The sequence below is a fragment of the Astyanax mexicanus genome, chromosome 2 (assembly GCF_023375975.1).
Source record: "Astyanax mexicanus isolate ESR-SI-001 chromosome 2, AstMex3_surface, whole genome shotgun sequence".
In the NCBI taxonomy this organism is placed as follows: Eukaryota; Metazoa; Chordata; class Actinopteri; order Characiformes; family Acestrorhamphidae; genus Astyanax; species Astyanax mexicanus.
In genome coordinates this window covers 48572142-48587956 of record NC_064409.1, presented here as the reverse complement: position 1 = coordinate 48587956, position 15815 = coordinate 48572142, and the positions used below count along the sequence as shown (strand labels likewise).

Here is a 15815-nt window from a genome sequence, read left to right as displayed (position 1 = left end):
TGTTCTTGTGAAGACAAACAGGAACATGATAAATCACATTGTCACTTTCCAGAAGCAAATATATGTTTTATTTTTTTAATTCTCAGAGGAGACGATGAGAGTCGGTGTGAAAATTGCTTTATTTGGTTTGTCATTGTTGCTATACTGCTGTTTGGGTAGGTTGTGTACACCTCATCTTAAAAGTGGACTGTATCATCTCTCCTACATCTAGTCATTTCAGGTCAGGTACCAGGACCTTTTTCTTATCTGCAGGCAGCAATTATTACATCTACATCAGTCAGGATGTGACCTGGGAGAGCCCAGTCACAGTTATTAGTTGCTGTCAGGGCCTTTTTTATTGTTTCAGGTCTTTATTGGACCAGTTTCTCTTTATTTATGTTTATTAGGGGTGGGCGATATGGCCCTCAAATAATATTACGATATTTTATGGTATTTTCATGTTAACGATACTCTTGCCGATATGAAAAAACACTGAATTGAAAAAAAATAACTTGTTCAAGAGTACACCACTGCAACAAAATAAATATAAAATTTTATTATTACATATGATATGATATATATGGCACACCCCTTAACTGAAATATAAAACAAATCAAGAAATTTATCAGGTTTGTCAATGATCCAGAATGTCATGATACTAGTAATGCACTCCAGATATTCTCATATGTCCAGGATTAAAGTAAATAAAGGATACTGAACAGATATAATGTGTCGCTAGTAGATATAATAGATATAATAGGAAATGAGAACAGTGTTTATTTTTCTTTTGCTAAAAACAGCAAAAAACTAGTACCCTGATGTGATAATTAGGGGTGGGTGATATGGCACGATAGTTCAGGGTATAATATCGTTCACGATATTTAAAAATGTTGTCGATATTATTGGGTACGATCTGAAAAGGCACACCACTATTCATGATTCAACTTATGCCTAGACCATGCAGTTTGCCATCCGCTGCTGGAGCCCTGAGAGAGCACAACAGGCCTTGCTCTCTCTGGGTGGGTAGATGGCGCTCTCTCCCCTAATCACTCCAAAGGGTGATGTTGATCAGCACAAGCCGTCTGTGAGCTGATGTATCGGAACAGATTCGCTACGCTTTCCTCCGAGCGTTCTGGCTACTGTGCAATGCAACTGTTAAAATTTGCTTAGGTAAAAAAAAAAATCCTGCAGTGATCAGTCATTATTAACACTGCAGTTTAACTCAAGAATAGGCTTAGTCTGTGTCTGTTAAACTGGCTGCTATGCCACTGCTGTAGTGGTTACTCTAGAAGACTTAACCTTAGTTTACTTGATATTTTACTGTCCCCCTCAAAGGAAATTTTGTTTGCAGCATAGATGAAGCAGAATACACAACATTTATATAGTTGACAATACAGTATAGTCACCATACCAGTACAAAATACAAAATAGAAAAAAAAACTTAAACACTATAAACTATAAAACTATAACTTTAACAACATTTAAAAACATCCACAAAGAACAAAAGATGTTGCTGTGCCTTCTGAAAGATATAAATGTGCATTAAGATCAAAGCATATTTGCTATCTACAGGGTTCATACAGTCATGAAAAAACTGGAAAAGTCATAAAGTTTGAAAATAGCAATTTCCAGGCCTGGCTACGTTTTGGAAAAAAAAAAAATAATCCAGAAAGTTTTGGAAAAGTCATGGAAATTTGAAAACTTTGTTTCTGCTTATTGATTGTTTTGGTTTAAAAAATAATTTAATGTTTGGGTAAATCCATCACATCTCGTCGCATTAGCTAACTGTCTATGTGTCTAAGTTTTAGCTTCAACTATAACTGTAAACTCACACAGTGAGAGAAAAATGCTGATTTAATGCTGTCTGGCTTCATTCAGAAACACATAAGGCAGAGAAGTGCAAAATATGCAGGTATGTTAGTTTATTAGCTAGTAAAACAAGACATTTTAAAGTTTTGTTTTCAATTAATATTAGGCGAGATACAGGCCTATTATAACTAGTTTTTACTTGAATTTTTAGTTTTTTTAGTTTTTTTGCCATGTCTGTAATGATGTTTTAAAGATTGTATGGTCATAAAAATCTGCAGCGAAGGCATGGAAAAGTCATTCAAATGTATTGGTTGAACAGTGTATGAATCCTTTAGCTAAGCAATGTCTTGTAGCTATATGACAGTAACTCTACTTACGGTATGTATCCAGTAGCACTGTAGCCAATGCATCTTATTTCTTTCAATAGAGAGAGCCGCCGCATGCCACGGTGCATGCTGGGTTGCGTTGCATTAAAAGCAGCCTTGCTGAACGATGAGGAAGTTTAGCAAAGGTTAACTTTATGCAAATGAATACGGACACCTCGCCTCCCAGCCAATCAGGGAAAAATAGGCTGCTTTACACACACAGAACAGATGCTTTTTTTATTCAATTTTTTAAATCTTAAACTAATGCTTCCCTCATTCTGTTGCTTTATTTGAAGTCAAAACGCCACAGACATGCCCACATGGTGAACCGAGAGATCCGGCACAGCACTAGTGGACACCTACTGTTCGGCTAGGCTATTCCTGAGAGGAGAATGAACCTGGCGCAGTTCTGATCCATCACACTAGCTGTGCTGTTTCTCTCATATCACATCAAACCAAACATAAACACAAAAGCAAAAGCATCCAGGTGCAGCGCTGCTGGCTGTGGATTACTCTACTGTTGTTGACTTTAAAAACAACAGTAAAGCACGCTGTTGATTCTAGGTCAGCACTCCTACGTGGAGGCACCTTGTTCCAAATATACCAAAATGCATTTCCATAGCTAAATTTCTTTATCTCGTCATTTCAGTTCAGGTACCAGGACCAGCCCCCAACCTGCAGGCAGTGACCGTTACACCTACATCAGTCACTCTGAGCTGGGAGAGACCAGTCACAGGAAACGGAGAGATCCAGACTTATAAAGTCTACTACAGCGAGAAGGGACAGGACTCCAGTGAGCAAGTAAGATTCTAGATTTATACTTTATTTTTATTGTATTTTCTTTCTGTAACTTCTGTGTAGTATGTATACCTGCTGCTACTGTATATCCAGAATTTCCCTCTGGGATCAATAAAGTATCTATCTATCCGGTTGATCGATCGAAGACCAAACAGCATTGGGGGGGTAGTAATGACCACCATTATTACCACCATAAACTTTGAAATTTTTAAAGACATTATTCTTACATACTTTTTTTTCTCTCTCGTTCTTTTTCTCAGGACATCGATGTTGTAGGTTTGACCTACACAATGACTGGGCTGAAGAAATTTACAGAATACAGTTTCAGAGTGGTGGCTTGCAACAAGCATGGACCTGGAGTCTCTACAGAAGACCTGGCTGTTCAGACACTCTCTGATGGTGTGTATTATAGTAATATGTAAAGCTAAGCTAAGTAAACAAAACTGTAATGAAAACAGACTTTCTTTTGAAGTCAAACGAGCGCTGAATGTTAATCTACACAGATTTCTTTCCTAAAAACTGGGTGAGTAAAGCGCTTCCGTTTATTTACAAGAAGCTTAGATTCCCGAATTACTCCAGTACTAAGGCTGGAGCATTATCATTAGCGGCTAACTGCTAGCAGTTAGAAGCTGATGCACCCGACATCGCTACACAGAGGAACCCTGAGTGTTCCTCTAAGCCAGAGTGATATTAGCTAGCGGTTCGTCCCACGTAGATTGTTTTAACGTGATAAACATGCAGGTTACAGTACGATATACTCACCTCTGGACGATGAAAGAGCAAGCGCGGTTAGCTAAGAACGCTAAAGCTGCTCCAGCAGTGCTAGCCGAGGTTAACAGCAGGCCACAGGCTAATAATACTCACCTCTAAACTGGGAAATAAGGCTTAGCTGGTAATGCTAATACTGCTGGAGAACTAGACTGAATTTCCGGTATAAAGCTGTACAACCAGATTGCTAAAATTCATACATAAGGCGCAGCGGATTAAAAGGAGCACTGACGATTTTGGGGAAAATGAAAAGGATTTTATGTGCACCTTTTAGTGCAAAAAATACGGTAAGTGCCTTGGAAGGTAGCTTCAACAATTCTTGTGTTAAAGACACAGATGCTCTGCTTTGTCCAGTCGCGTTGAAAGACCTGTCCCTGATTTAAAATGTGTGGTAATGTGATATTAAAAGTGCTATCAACACTCTATACCAACAACCAATCTACAGTAACTGTGTGAGAAGCTGCATGGATGGATGGATTATCGCAGAACACAATCAGAGCTACTTCTATATGCATAGTTCAGTAAAAATTGCCCATATCAGTCAGTCAGTCACTCAGTTTTCAATTATTTATTGTTCCTTGTAACCATTATTATCTTCCTCCCGAATGGCTTTGCAATTCGACACTTTCTTCTGGATAAAACTTCTTATTTTGATGAGGAGTGTATAGTTATATAATGAATGATAATTTGATCTTTTCTTATTCTTCTTGTACGTGGCAGTTCACTGTAATTATTTTGCTTAAAAAACGTGCAGTATTACAGTGTCACACAAGCATGGCCTTGTAACTAATTTCAATTTGCTGCAGCAGAGCAAATAACCCACAAATCTAATTAACCCAGTTCAGTGTGTGCACACGTTCCTCTAACACACTAGAAGATACAGTCTATTGTTTACTGAATGCTGAGGGACGTTGTTCAGGCTGAGAATAGGCAAGACAAGGGACTTCTACAGCATTTATAGCATATTCCACCAAAATGTTATAAATGTGCACACAAACTAACTTTAAAATACATTTTATTATTAAGCATAGTGTCTTGTATATTGACCTAATTGCAAAAGTAAGATATGTAATTAAAAACATTAATAAATACTACTTAGAACACTGAAAAATAGCTTTTGTTACTTGTCCCCACTCTCTATAAACTAACTATAAACTGGAACTGAGATACAATTATTATTTTTTTTATTTGCATTGTGTGGGTCCAAATCCCATCTATGCTTTAAATAATATATTAGTTTCATAATAAATACATAATATTTAAGTAAAAATACACATTTTAGTTGTGTCCCTGGGTTTCACTCAGTCCTGTTACCGTAAAGCATTACCCCATCTGAAACATTCTATAAGTCACATCTACAACAGGAAGTAACATCAGTTGGTTCTTCTAAAGATCATGGGGAGACCAAAATAAAATTTCCTCATTTATTTTTTCTGTATATTTGATCTTATTGTAACTGTGACTGAGAAGCTCAATCTCAATACTCATTTCTGTTATCTAAATTAGTTCTTAAATCTTATTTGTTTATTTTTAAAACAAATTTTGGGAAAATCATTTAAATGTGCTTGCTAATTCTATGCTAAAAACTCATTCCTGTTACTTTCATTCCTGTTACTCATAACATAAAAAGTAACAGGAATAAAAGTAACAGGAGTGAGTGCCAGTAACAGGAGAAAGTGCCACTAACAGGAGTGAGTTCCAGTAGTACCAGTAACACGAGTGAGTGCCAGTAACAGGAGAAAGTGCCACTAACAGGAGTGAGTTCCAGTAGTACCAGTAACAGGAGTGAGTGCCAGTAACAGGAGAAAGTGCCACTAACAGGAGTGAGTTTCAGTTGTACCAGTAACAGGAGTGAGTGCCAGTAACAGGAGAAAGTGCCACTAACAGGAGTGAGTTCCAGTAGTACCAGTAACAGGAGTGAGTGCCAGTAACAGGAGAAAGTGCCACTAACAGGAGTGAGTTTCAGTTGTACCAGTAACAGCAGTGAGTGCCAGTAACAGGAGTGAGTTACAGTAACAGGAGTGAGTGCCAGTAACAGGAGAAAGTGCCACTAACAGGAGTGAGTTTCAGTTGTACCAGTAACAGCAGTGAGTGCCAGTAACAGGAGTGAGTTACAGTAACAGGAGTGAGTGCCAGTAACAGGAGAAAGTGCCACTAACAGGAGTGAGTTTCAGTTGTACCAGTAACAGGAGTGAGTGCCAGTAACAGGAGAAAGTGCCACTAACAGGAGTGAGTTCCAGTAGTACCAGTAACAGGAGTGAGTGCCAGTAACAGGAGAAAGTGCCACTAACAGGAGTGAGTTTCAGTTGTACCAGTAACAGCAGTGAGTGCCAGTAACAGGAGTGAGTTACAGTAACAGGAGTGAGTTCCAGTAGTACCAGTAACAGGAGTGAGTTCCAGTAGTACCAGTAACAGCAGTGAGTGCCAGTAACAGGAGTGTGTTCCAGTAACAGGAGTGAGTTCCAGTAGTACCAGTAACAGCAGTGAGTGCCAGTAACAGGAGTGAGTTACAGTAACAGGAGTGAGTTCCAGTAGTACCAGTAACAGCAGTGAGTGCCAGTAACAGGAGTGTGTTCCAGTAACAGGAGTGAGTTCCAGTAGTACCAGTAACAGCAGTGAGTGCCAGTAAAAGGAGTGTGTTCCAGTAACAGGAGTGAGTGCCTCTAACAGGAGTGAGGTTAATTTGAGGTTAATACACTTTGTGTAAATGTTTGGGGACACTACTCCTAATGAATGCATTCAGCTAGTTTAAATTAAGCCCCATTGCTGGCACAGCTTCTCCAAGAAAAGCAGAAAAAGCTCTTTTTTATACTACTGACCAATGATTCATCAGGCGTCCTAATACTTTTGTCCATTTTGTTGCTGCTCAATGAAAAACATACATCTCCAAAGCAGCATTTTTGCAGGAAAGAGATCTAATCTTCTCAACTTTCAATGAAACTCAATGTAAAAAGAGTTTATTACAGGTCATTTTGGAGAGTTATTTTGGTCCATTCATCAAAAAAAAAAATTACATTGTTTAAGAGACAGTTTGTGTGTTCAAATTATGTAGTAAACGAACAAAACAAGTCAACAAAAATGAAGATACAGTTTTTCATTGAACAGCAACAATATAATTTATGGTTGATGAATAGATGCATTAGAATAAAAATAATAATTTAATGAAGAATATTTCAGTGAATGCTTTGCTGTTTCTAAGCACGTCCACAATCATAAGTGCTTGCTCATTTTCTGTTTTTTTTCTCTCATACTCTCTCTCTTTTTTGTTTTTCTTTGCTCTCTCTCTTTTTGCACCTGCTCACTCAGGAATAGTCATGCTGTTGCTGTGCTACCTGCTAAAATCTCTCAAACATGATTCCCAAAGCTTGATTTAGAACAACAACACAATCCCAAAATAAACTCCCAGCTCAGATCACTCTTACTGCTTGTTTTTCTCGTCTCTTATCGTTTTTTGTTTTTTTTTTACAGTACCAAGTTCAGCACCTCAGAACCTCACTGTCGAAGTCCAGAATTCAAAGGTAGGAACGGGGCTGCATGATATGTATTGACATTGACGGTTTCCTAATCCTAGTATGCACTCAAATACATTAGAGTAGCGTTAGAGCAGATATGATAATGGGCAGCTCATAATCCCTATTCTTATTCATATTAGCATGCCTTTAAATATGTATTATAATATAAATATGAATTACTGTTGTACAGAAGTGAGTGGAGATGACGTCCATATAGAAATGTATGTAAAATGCCTGCATGCACTCTTAATGAGACTCGAGTCTTTATAAATCGCTTTATATTTATGATACATTTGATTTGGTTCTCTGTGCTTTTCTTTTGTGAACCCCAGAGCATTATGATCCGGTGGCAGCCGCCCCCTCCTGGCACTCAGAATGGAGAGCTGACAGGCTATAAGATCCGCTACAGGAAGGGAGGGAGGAAGGGAGAGGCAACAGAGATCATGACTACCCAGCTCTCTCAGCTTATTGACGGTAAGTAATCCAGATCATATCTTCAGCACCAGGATCAAAAACATTTATTTAATATCATTCTTGCAAAAAAGTACCCCGATGGGTCCTGAGTAAACATTTCCATTTGTTCAGTGTACAATGGCAGGAAATTTGTTCTTAAATTCGGTATTGATCATCAGTTACTGTTGAAGTTATGCTGAATTGCTTTCATATTGGTATGTTTTTTTGCACCTCTGGTGCAAAAATATATAATATATAAATGAATACACACACTGACATGCTGAAAGTCATTTGTCTGTTTGCATGGACAGTTCTACCCCCTGGTTATGATCATTACCCCCACACACTGCTCTGTCCACTGGGGGGTTAGTAATGCCTGTGTAAAATTTTTACACAACTTAAGGATAGGGCTGTGAGACTTAGGGCCAATGTCAGTTCACCCCTTGACCCTACCACTTACCCCTATCCCTCTGTTTTGCGCGTGCACGCCAAAGGGTAAGGGTGTCCCGATTCTTGTTAGGCTGGAGGGGTAGGGAGAAGGGATAGGGCTTGTTAGCACTTTAAATGGAGATTTTTCAGATGCACACTTTAAACCGAGGGGTGTTAGTATCACTGGTAAGAAGGCAGCACAAGCGACCAAAGAAACCCACAAATGTAAGCGTTTTCCTTCATAAAAGTGCCGATTAGCATTATATTACTATAGTTTACTGTGTATTTTCAATGTTCAAAGATTGTAGCTAGCTAATTTCCCATTTTACCTTAGATAATGCAACAGACGACAGGGATTAAAGCATTTAATGCGAAATGGAAAAATTAAATCAAATAAACGCTAATCAAAGCTCATTTCAACTCCCCATCACAGAGGAATTAAGGAATAGACAATAGTAATTAATTTCTGCACCATCTCCCCCTTTTCTAAAGACATACAATGATCTAAAGTTAACCAGTTAACCAGCAGCAGCTAGATTACTCTGAACAGGAGAGCGAAGTTTCCAACGTTAACTCCACGCTGGTGTGTGGTGTTCTCTCTAAGCATTAGTATGATCTCTGTCCCAATTGTGCCAAACCCTAAATGTCTTGTATGAAGTGTACATTTTAAATGGTGATTAATGGTGTGGCTATTTTGAGTGTTTAAGGTGTTGAGAGGGAAATTGGGACGCTTCCCATCTCACGCGCGTTTTAATGTAAGAGTACATGCATTAACTTCGGTCATATAAAACAGTGCTTCTGCACACTTAGTGATTTTCCTGCTTCCTGCACACATGATCAACTAATCAACTCATTGAAAAGTCCTTGCAGAGTAGCAGGAGTAAGTTAGAGCGTCTGGAAAACATCTGGAAAATGTGCAGGACAGGGGCAACAGAACCAGGACTGAGAAATGTTTTTCTATATTTTATTAAATCTGATTTAATAAAATATAGTATATACTTTTGCTTGTTGGGTGTAATTCAATATGTAATAAGAAATATTACTTTTGTGTGTTTAGTTTCTAAAATATAATATATATATTTATGTTATAGAAAATGTGCCATGTTGTAATCTGTATCATTATCAGGATATGAAGTATCCTATAAATTTTTGGTCATATCGCACAGCCCTTCTTCAGTCCCATCCATCTGACCCCCACAATCAGGGCTCACTCTCACACCTTACAACTTATACAGATGTGGGCATTACCAAGCCTGCATGATCAGTTTGCCTACTGCTATCCCATGATTTTTGACTTTTTTCCCATTTGGGTTGTTGCTAAATAAGGACCAGGAATTGCATGGTGGCCAATAATAATAATAATAAACCTAAAACGGAGCAGCATCAATTACAATCAAGTACTGCAGCGGTAGCACACCGGCTACCAGCCTCATCCCACATCAGCGGATCATGTGTCCTAAATACGGTCAACTAACTGTTCTGAGAACACCAGGCCCAGTCCAGTTTACACAGGGTTTGTATGGCCATGAAAACATGTGAAAAGTCATGGAATTTGAAAATAGCAATTTCCAGACCTGAATAAGTTTTGGAAAAATAAAAATACCCAGAAAGGTTTGGAAAAGTAGTGGAAATTTTGTCTACACATTTTTGTGTTCATCAGTTTACTGATACAAATACATGGGTTAATTCAGGAATTTATCCCTACACAATGGAGCTCTCAGGATCTGACACACATTTTATTATTAAAGATTGTGTGTCAACATTTTTATCTGATTCATTTTAGGCATACTATAATTTTATTTTATTTATAGCTTTAGTTGACTTTGGATTTTACTGTCCATGTCTACACTGATGCCTTGAAGTCATGAAAAAAAACATGAAAAAATCATGGAAATGTATTGGTTAAAATGTGTATGAACCCTGTTTATAAATGTACTGTGCCCAAACTGTGTACTTGTGGAAAAGCCACCAGAACCCTTACCCTCCGGCCACAGTGGAACTGCAGTGTAAATATATTAAATAAACTGACATGTTGTCATTTATCTATCTATCTATCAGTCTGCTGATGTGGATGTGTTGTGTATTGCTGCAGGTTTGGAGAGAGGCACTGAATACTCCTTCAGAGTCTCTGCCATCACAGTTAACGGCAGCGGCCCGGCCACAGAGTGGCTCACGACCGAGACCTTCGAGAGCGACTTGGACGGTAAGAGAAGATGCAATAATCCCGTGAAGCCCTGAGGGTCTAGACTGCTGCTGTTGCAGCTTCCTGGGTACAGGTGCAAACATTCACTGGCCATTATTTATTGAGAGATCGAGCTCTCCCCTCCCTTTTAACTTAAACATCGACAAAATAGCGGCAAGTTCAAATAAACCCTTTGGTGGCTTCCGTTATCTTTGAGCGAAGTTCCTACTTCACTTCCTCTCCCAGTAGACGCTGGCGTGGAACTGCTGTTATTGATCACTGCGCAGGCCTGTCTGCCCTGTATGGGGCCTGAGAGATAAGAGAGTAGGAGGTTATTAAACACAGATCAAACAGGAGCGCACAGATAGACTGTAGCTCATCAATACTGAAAGACACACTGAATAATTCAGCTCTTCCTCTCTGTGCTGGAGGAGTCTATAGGGGTGAGCTGACAGGCAGTCCTGAGTGACTCTGACAGTGACTGCTCTGCTCGGAGGCCTGAATGCAATCATGCCATCATGAATAGCTGATAACTCTTTTTATTTTTGGATGGTGCTAAAGAAACTTCTCAGGAGGGGCTGCACTGTGTGACCAAGGTGAGATTATTATACAGCTGATTATATTACAGCTTGATGGATTCATACATCCATGTGCAAAAGTTTGAACACCTAGTCAGACTTTATTTTAATAAACTTCATGCAGATATTAGTGCACAAATTCTATGATATTGTCTGATTCGAATCCTGTTCATGTAGCTTGCCATCAGCTACCCGAGCCCTGAGAGAGCCCTGCTCTCTTTGGGTGGGTAGATGGCGCTCTCTCCCCAGATCACTCCAAAGTTTAATGTCATTCAGCACAAGGCTGGGTCTGTGAGCTGATGTATCGGAATCGCTGCGCTTTCCTCCGAATGCACTGTGATGCTACTCAGTAACGCTGCATCAACAGCAGTTTAAAAAGTGTCGGTGGCTGACTTCACATGTATCGGAGGAAGCATGTGTTAGTCTGCACCCTCCTAATGAGTGGGTTGGGTAATTGGATGTGTAAATTGGGGAGAAAATGGAAAAAATCTGTTTTTATTTGTTCCCACAATATGTAAAATGCAGTAAATAAAGTGTAATTGGGTATTACAGACAAATCAAATCAAATCAAATTTATTTGTATAGCGCTTTTTACAACTGGTGTTGGCACAAAGCAGCTTTACAGAAACATGATTACAGGACAAAGAATCAGGCAAAACATTACACATAGAAAATACAGAATACAGAACCCCCAGTGAGCGCGGAGGCAAGGAAAAACTCCCTCAGAGCTGCAGGAGGAGGAAGAAACCTTGGGAGGACCAAGACTCACATTAAAGGGGGGACCATCCTACCACTGGTCAAATGGCTTTTAAATTAATTTTAAAAAGTCTTTCATACATCCACATAGGTTTTATATATTCAGGTGTATAGCAGCTCAGTGAGCAGAGTTGTACTGATTTGTACTTGTAGGTGTATTGACTTTTTTTTTTTTTTTTTTTTGAGTCTTACTGATTTTTCAAACGCTTTCATCCAGCTGTATTGGAATAACACTCCTGCAGAATCTGTTAAGGCCTGATTCTTTTATGGAACATGACAGAAAGACAGATGGATAGAAATGCAATAAGCATCTACCAGCAGTGCAAGCGAGGTATGCTTCAGAGAAGAGTTTAAAAACAGTTCGAAAGCAGTTCATGGATTTGGAAGGGTTTGAGCCCTGGGAGACAGCATGGTCTTAATTAACTTATTGCGTGCCATACTGATATTTGTTTGTGTTGATATTACCATGCCATGCTGTAAGGTCTACACCAATCATGCGGAGACAGAACTGCTGGATTGTCTGACAATCACAGGCTGACCCAACAGCCGTGATTGTGGACATCCAAGGAACAGTGATACCGTTTTTGAGTTTCTTGTTAGGGCCAGCACCATTGGCAGACGGCCGCACTAATGCAGGACTGCATTCACACAGCCCATTACCATGACTCCTTTTAACAACATGTCAGTATCAACAAAGATTGCTATTGTCTCTTAATGGACTGTCAAGGTGTGACCCAAAATGGCAGCAGGTAATCTTCAGTGACAAGTCCTGTCTTGTTCTGGAGACCACCAATGAATCAGTGTGTGCAGGCACTCATTCTTTATTGCTGGTAACTTTAATGTTCCTTCCTGAATGTATTTTAGATGATGAGTTTACGCACACACAGGCTACGTTCACGTTACAGCCTGAAGTGACTCAATTCAGATTTTTTGCTCAATGTGGTTCAGATCAGATTTTTTTCATGGCTGTGTGAACACGCAAATGCATTTTTTTATCATCTCAGAGTTGAATCACTAAATCGGATACGTTTCTGATCCATGGACATGCAACGTACCCACACATCTCTTGGTGCAGCTGTAGCTGCAAAAACAGCAAAGACATGTACTTGTACCATTTTTCTGAGCATGCACTTCAGACCAGCTGTTGAAGTAGCTCGTAAAGCTACAAGTCGTCTCTCAAATATGACGTTTTTCTGTTGTTGGTGAGGAAGGCAATGTTTGTACACGTGTGCACATGTGAGATGTTTCAGGGACTAATTCATTCACATTACACACAGATACAGGTCACTTACATTTGTGAATGTGAACCGTCCAGATAGACAAATCCAATCTGAGCAAAAAATAGGATTTGTGCAATGTGGCTTGTAATGTGAACATAGGCACAGATGGAGGCACATGCAGACAGAGATTATAATTATGAATAATGATCAACGTATTGATTTCAGGATTGGTGTGAAGTTCATTTGATTAATAGTTGATGGAAGGAGATGGGAGGAGGCTTTGGCACAGATGCTCCTGTATCTTCTCCCAGATGTGTGGTTGCGGTGTATTTAAAATATTTGACTATTGGCAGAACATTTTTCCTGTGAACCTTACTTTTAAGGTTATTAATTACTATAATTACTCACTTTTGTGTTTGGCGATTCAGGATTTGACTGTTCTCCCTCTGTGGTTATGTTCAGCGTTTTATTTATTTATTTTGTTTCTTGATGTGTGTTGTGCTGTTCCAGCATTTTCCCCTCATTAGAATCCCACAAGTGTTCTCCTCCAGACAACCATTTTAACGCTATGCTTCATTTAATGGTTTAGGCCAAATGGGCTTTAGATGTCCTCTTTATGGAAATAGTTATTAAAAATACAAGGCATGAAGGCATGGTGCTTCCACTGAAACGCTTTGTTGGTTTAAAAGTTCACATTCATCTCACCCATGTTGAGAGTGAAATTGCGCTGGATCTGACATCATTACGAAAATGAGAAGTGGTGAAATTGAGGCTGCTGTGGTTGCTTTTTTTATTTATTTTTTATTGTAGCTAAAAGATTTGAAAGAGAGGGGCTTTGTGCTTTATCCTCATTCTGCTATTTATGCTCTTCACAAGGTATCAGTGCAAAGGGAGGATAAATAATAATGAGCATTTTAGCCGATTAGAACAGCTAAGTTGGATTAATAACTGCGTGCTTTTTACTCATAAGACATCTGGGGTGAGCTGGAGAGTGTGTGTTTTGTGTGTGTGTTTGTGTTTATCAGGCTATTCTCTCTATATTTTGTTCAAACTCTTCAAAAGCTCTTCAAAGCTCGTTTGAAGCTGTTGGAACGGGGAAAGCAAATTTTACTTGAATTAGCTGTACGAACACGATGGCTGGCTTTTGAAATAAATAAGAAATTTAATGGTTCCACATCCAAAGGGTTTTAAAGGAGGTGTCATGCCATGTTGTGTATTGTAAAATGCATGCATGCGGTTCTGGAGAATGGTCTGGGATGGAATTCAGCAGCTGAAAACGATACAGCGCAGAAATGTCCATGTAATATAAGCCTTTCTTTTAAGTGGTGCCAGGAATAAATGGAGGCGTTTTCCAGCACTTACACTGATTTCCTTGCAATCGCTGCGATTAGGAATTGGATGTTCAAAGCTGTAGGTTTCTCCTACGTGCTCTGCACCCGTGCACCCGTAATACATATCAATGCTTCTGCACTTCTTTTACCTTTTTTTCCTTTGAAGTTACATCTCCTCCTGCCCCTGAGGTGCTGCCGGTTATAGGAGTTGTCTCTGTGTGTCAGGTTTGGGGAACTGCACTGATTTAACAAATGAGTCCAATCCTGGGAGGCCAGAGAGAGACAGAGGAGGCTGCGGTTGGCTTTTTGTCGTTTTATTAGAGCTGATATGCTGACAGAATGCTGGAGCTGGAGACGAATGCTACTACAGAGGTCATATAACAAAACACAGATCAAATGGAGTCTGTAGGCTGCAGCTTTAGAACATAAATAAAGTAAAATAAAGTCTACATTGTAGATAATATGAAGGCTGTGGAGTTTACAGAATATGCTGTTTAGCATAAAAAAAGATCTTGCAACTGGACAGCACTGTGATGCTACAGGTCCCAGTCAGCATGCTCTAGTTGGGGCTCTTGTGGTAGAACAAGGGCTAGGTGGGTTCCAGGTGGGTTTGGGCTAGTGCAGGGTGCTATGACCAATATCACAGTATTTTTAAGATTGTGGCAGTTTCACAGTATATCATGTTATTTTTATTCATTTTTTTGATGTATAGTTTTTTGCATGACTGAAATTTTATATAGGTTTGTGACTTACTCTACTGTTAGGAGTACATATATGCCTTAAATTAAAGCTTTGATTACTATTGGGTTTACTTTGTCCTACAAAAAAAAATATATATATATATATAGAAAGAAATAAGATCTCATTAGCAGAAATACAGCTGAATATAAACAACTAAACAACTGAATATAAACAACATTAACACAGCTTTCTTTACAAAACTAAATATTTTAAATAGTTCCATAAACACTATTAATGAGCCTAAAATACTCAAAATGTAAGTATTCCACGCGATATTTCTCAAAAGATCTACTGCACAAGTAAAACACAATTTTTAATAGAAGCCAATAGAAGCATTAAAGTATTTAAGTAGCTGTTTATCAGTTCCCTTGGTTTTACAATGAAAAAATGCATTCAGTTCAGTGTGCATTAATATTATCTTTCAAGCTAGGGTATTTATATATTTAATAAATGTTTACATGTTTCTCCTTGCAGGACGGAGCGTTTGACTCCACAAAGCTAAGCTCACTCTGGTTCGTTAGCTTGTTTGCCAAATAGTTAGGTTCGTAGCGCCACTAGTGATATGGCGGTATGTGTACCGGTCCTACATAAAATAGTATGGGCTTTAAATGGGTTTATGCATGTGTTGTTAATGGGCCCCAGTTTGTCTTCTCCAGTTGGCCATATCATTACACTCCACCTTACAGACAGGAAGCAAAAACTAGTCTTGCGCAGCATACTTTCAACCAGAAACAACCGTCCTTCTGGAGGACTGCATCAGGCAATAAGGCATTGGCCCATACTGGGGTGAAGAATCTCACTACAGAAATGTATACATAATACATTCCAGGGCAAATTATAGTGTCCAATTCAACTGATCTCCATGTTTTTTTTGTTTTTTTTTGGACTGTGGGA

The 15815-nt window shown here is 39.0% G+C and overlaps 1 protein-coding gene across 8 annotated transcripts in view; it reads left to right on the top strand.

Moving 5' to 3' along the window:
- Positions 1-15815, top strand: part of LOC103047119 (neogenin) — a 231936-nt gene that overhangs the window by 193994 nt on the left and 22127 nt on the right. For all 8 annotated transcript variants that reach the window (XM_049474428.1, XM_049474430.1, XM_049474426.1 and 5 more), the window contains exons 10-14: positions 2803-2954; positions 3212-3350; positions 7188-7237; positions 7564-7705; positions 10206-10316. In XM_049474428.1, coding sequence (XP_049330385.1) covers positions 2803-2954; positions 3212-3350; positions 7188-7237; positions 7564-7705; positions 10206-10316 — 594 coding nt within the window. The remainder of the gene's footprint in view (positions 1-2802; positions 2955-3211; positions 3351-7187; positions 7238-7563; positions 7706-10205; positions 10317-15815) is intronic.